Genomic DNA, 4,063 nt, shown 5'->3' on the forward strand with positions numbered 1-4,063 from the left:
CTCCCCCAAAAGCTGCTATACACGACTCTCCTGCCCCTACTCAGTTTCGTTTCCTGTATCGCCATAAAATGAGTCCCGTGTGTAGTTTTGAGACCCCGAACCCACTCCGCTTTCTTCGGGTTCTGAACCCCCCTCAAATTAATCGTCATAAAATTCATTGGGGAACTATATTATCACCCTCACCCTGAACTGTGTTTTGAACCAATGACTCAAACCCGTTTAATTGGAAACCAACTTGAGTACCTACCTCAATTGTAGCGTTTTTTTCCATCTCCACAAAGTCAGTGTTGTTCCGTTGCCTACCCTCCTGATCCCCAGTAAAGTTATGCTCACCTGGTTCAGCGTTTGCGATACCACCGGCGGTCGCCGAGGTCTGAGCGTTTGCAGTGGTCGGGGCGTCGCCAGTATCGATGTTTGGATGGGGGTCTTGCTGAGTACCATAGGTCTGGGAATGAAGAGGTGAATCACGACTGAGATTCCCAAGACACAGAAAAGATCTTATCCAACAGTATCGATGTTTAGTGGTATTTTAACAAAATAAATCTAGTCCAGAAGTGAGGAGCCTGTGGTTATTTTTTCTTTGTAGCCGTTAGGCCCATTAATCCCTTCTTTTCGAATTCCCAAAGCAATATAAATCCCGCCCTCCCCTCGACTCATTTCAAAACCCACAGACCGTTATCTCTCTCTCTCTCTCTAGGAGCGTTGCCGCACTCTCTCTCTCCCTAGAATATTCATCAGAAAGAGATGGCGACTAACATCGGCATGATGGACGGTGCTTACTTCGTTGGCCGATCCGAGATCTTAGCCTGGATCAACTCCACTCTCCAACTCAATCTCTCTAAAGTTGAAGAGGTTTCTTCGTTTTTCCCCAATTTCAAACCCTAGATTATGTTATTATCTGTTTTTTAATGTTTAATTATACATCAACTAGCTAGATAAACACAATTAGCGATAGATGTATGATTTTCCCCAATCTCAAACCCTAGATTATGTTATTATCTGTTTTTGAATGTTTAATTATACACCAACTAGCTAGATAAACACAATTAGTGATAGATGTATGATTTTCCCCAATTTTAAACCCTAGATTATGTTATTGTGTGCTTTTGAATGTTTTATTTTACATCTACGAGTCCGATAAACACAATTAGCGAGAATTTTTTTTATATTTCGCCCAATTGCACACCTTAGGTGTTATCTTGTGTGTTTTAATTATGTTTTTGTTTCTATGAACGAGCCTAAAGAACAAAATTAGCGGTAGATTTTTGTTTTCGCTCAATTCAAACCCTTGGTAATCTTATGTTGTGTGTTTTTATGTTTTTGTTTCTATCTACCAGCCGAAAAACAAAACTAGATATATATATATATAGAGTAAGGTTAACATACAAAAAGCCTTATCATACATCACGTAGGAGACAATGGTAACCGTTGGATCAGGGGTATAATCACGCATGGGACCACATAATCACACATGGGACCACATAATCACGCATGGGACTATAATCACGCACGTTCTATGATAATAACGCACGTTATATTTTTTGTCATGTATGTTAATGTAGGTTAAGCCTTGAAGTACATTATACTTTCTCTATATATACTTTCTCTCTCTCTCTCTATATATATATATATATATATATATATATATATAGATAAAGTATAATGTACATCAGGGCTTAACCTACATTAACATACATGACAAAAAATATAACGTGCGTTATTATCATAGAACGTGCGTGATTATAGTCCCATGCGTGATTATGTGGTCCCATGCGTGATTATGTGATCCCATGCGTGATTATACCCCTGATCCAACGGTTACCATTGTCTCCTATGTGATGTATGATAAGGCTTTTTGTATGTTAACCTTACTCTATATATATATATATATTAATGTTTTCTACTAAATTTAAACCTTAGGTTAGTTTAAACTGTGTTTTGGGGTGTTCTAGTTTGTATCAGCGAGTGACATAAGCTATTGATATGTTGATGCATGGATTATAGAGATTTGAATGGATTGATTCGATGCAGGCGTGTTCGGGGGCAGTTCACTGTCAGCTAATGGATGCTGCACATCCTGGAATGGTGCCGATGCATAAGGTCAATTTCGATGCTAAGTCAGAGTATGATATGATCCAGAACTACAAGGTTCTTCAGGATGTTTTCAACAAACTGAAAATCACCAAGGTTTCTCCCTGATTTATATGTAGCAACTGCAATTGTGATGCTCTGATTGTTTTTAGAAACTAGAATGTGCAATATAGAATTTAATAGTTTATTATGACGTTTGATGCTGAGTAATAAATAATTTATGTTATAGCACATTGAGGTGAGCAAGCTAGTGAAAGGAAGACCGTTAGATAATCTCGAATTCATGCAGTGGATGAAGAGATACTGTGATTCTGTTAGTGGAGGTAGTCATCACAAGTAAGTTCTTACTGATTTCGGTCCCTTAACTGTTATATCATAGTAATTGTTAGTTCTTAATTAGCTTCTTCAATTTCGTGTTACAGTTACAACCCAATGGAAAGAAGAGAGTCATGCAAAGGTGGGAAAGAAGCAAGCAAGAAATCCGCACCATCGCAATCCGCTCGGGGCTCCACAGCGGCACCTAAATCTCACCCCACCCGAAGAGGCGATGCGCCTCCTGCCCACCCAACAGGTCCACCTGCCAAGACTGCTAAGCCCTCACCAACCGTAGATGTCTCCGCGTACGATAAACAGGTATAAAAATCACACAAATGGTGATCCAAATATCCCTCAAGTTATACAACAACCAGTGTCCTTAATTAATGAATTAGCTTTGATTGTTATGCAGATCACTGAGTTGAAGCTAACTATGGACAGTCTTGAGAAAGAGAGAGATTTCTACTTTGCAAAACTGAGGGACATAGAAATCCTGTGCCAGACTCCTAGCATCTCAAACTTGCCCGTACGGTTTTCTCCTTGATATATTTCAAGTTATTTGTAATGTGATGTTTTTGTTTATGTGACGTTATGTATGTAATTGGCATATTTTCTCTTGTGCAGGTAGTAGATGCCATAAAGAAGATCTTGTATGCTGTAGAAGAGGATGCATCTATAGTGGAAGAAGGTCAGGCTATGCTTCTTAACCTGGAGAAACCAACTGAGGACGTGGAAGAATACAAGACTCAAAAGAGGAAAAGTATTATAAATCTTGATGTTGATGTGGCTGCAAGTGACACATTGTCACCAAAGCAAAGGGTGTCTAATGCTACTGATGTACACTGCAGTGGGTCACCTCTTATGACTTACTGATGGGTCCGTCATCTTATGTTGTTTACTATGTTTCTTCATGTCTTGATAATGCAAACTATCTTTTTATCTTTTGCTCATTTGTATGCAGTGTGTTTAGTGACAACTTGTTTTCGTTGTCGGGCAAACAATATAATGTTGGTGCAAAATGCGAATTCATCCACATTTGACCTGTTATGAGAAATTTCAAAATGATGTGATAATGATGTAGTTGTTTTGGTATGTATATGCTGTGTTAACTATCTGTAGTCTGTACTCATTCAGTATTGTGAGGATTTCATTCTATTACATCCTGTCTTTCATAGATTTAAAGTTCCTACGTTTTTTGAGACCCTAAACGAACTATAAATTAGGGGCCCTACTTTTTTTGTCTAGTGATAGCCGATAGCCTAGAAATTGAAAACAGGTTGCGATGGAAAGTGGGAACGATGATTGCGGCTGTATTTAGGGGCTTTAGGCCGCTAAATATTGATGATTAAGTTGATGGTTGTTGTGTTGTAATAGTTGGAAATCAGGGCGAAATGGGTTTTGAAACTTGGCATTTGTTTGCTAAACAATATTTATTTGGGCCTAATACATATAGTATATATATATATATATATATATATATATATAAACTTTCTAAAAATTTGGAGACCCTTATTTATTGGTGGCCCTAGGCCCGTGCCTAGATTGCCAAGCCTATGGAGCCGGCCGTGAGAAGGAGAGATTGAAGGCTTGCTCAAATCCCGTGGTCTTACAAATTTTACATACAAAGTTCAGCAAGCTTTCATCATGTTTTTTTGCA

At 38.5% G+C, this 4,063-nt stretch overlaps 1 protein-coding gene across 1 annotated transcript; it reads left to right on the plus strand.

The window, feature by feature from the left end:
• Window positions 1-208: 208 nt before the first annotated feature.
• LOC110884101 (microtubule-associated protein RP/EB family member 1C) lies at window positions 209-3,500 on the plus strand. The gene is made up of 6 exons (XM_022131770.2): window positions 209-852; window positions 2,032-2,187; window positions 2,321-2,427; window positions 2,514-2,724; window positions 2,819-2,932; window positions 3,031-3,500. Exons 1-6 carry the CDS (start codon window positions 745-747, stop codon window positions 3,277-3,279), a joined length of 945 nt encoding a protein of 314 aa, XP_021987462.1. The 5' UTR covers window positions 209-744; the 3' UTR covers window positions 3,280-3,500.
• The last annotated feature ends 563 nt before the right edge of the window (window positions 3,501-4,063 follow it).

Source organism: Helianthus annuus, chromosome 14 (assembly GCF_002127325.2).
Source record: "Helianthus annuus cultivar XRQ/B chromosome 14, HanXRQr2.0-SUNRISE, whole genome shotgun sequence".
Classification (NCBI taxonomy): domain Eukaryota; kingdom Viridiplantae; phylum Streptophyta; class Magnoliopsida; order Asterales; family Asteraceae; genus Helianthus; species Helianthus annuus.

Coding starts and splice junctions, on each gene's coding strand:
- LOC110884101 (XM_022131770.2), top strand. CDS start 745: ATGGCGACTAACATCGGCATGATGGACGGTGCTTACTTCGTTGGCCGA. Junction 853..2,031: donor ATCTCTCTAAAGTTGAAGAG/GTTTCTTCGTTT, acceptor GATTCGATGCAG/GCGTGTTCGGGGGCAGTTCA. Junction 2,933..3,030: donor CTAGCATCTCAAACTTGCCC/GTACGGTTTTCT, acceptor TCTCTTGTGCAG/GTAGTAGATGCCATAAAGAA.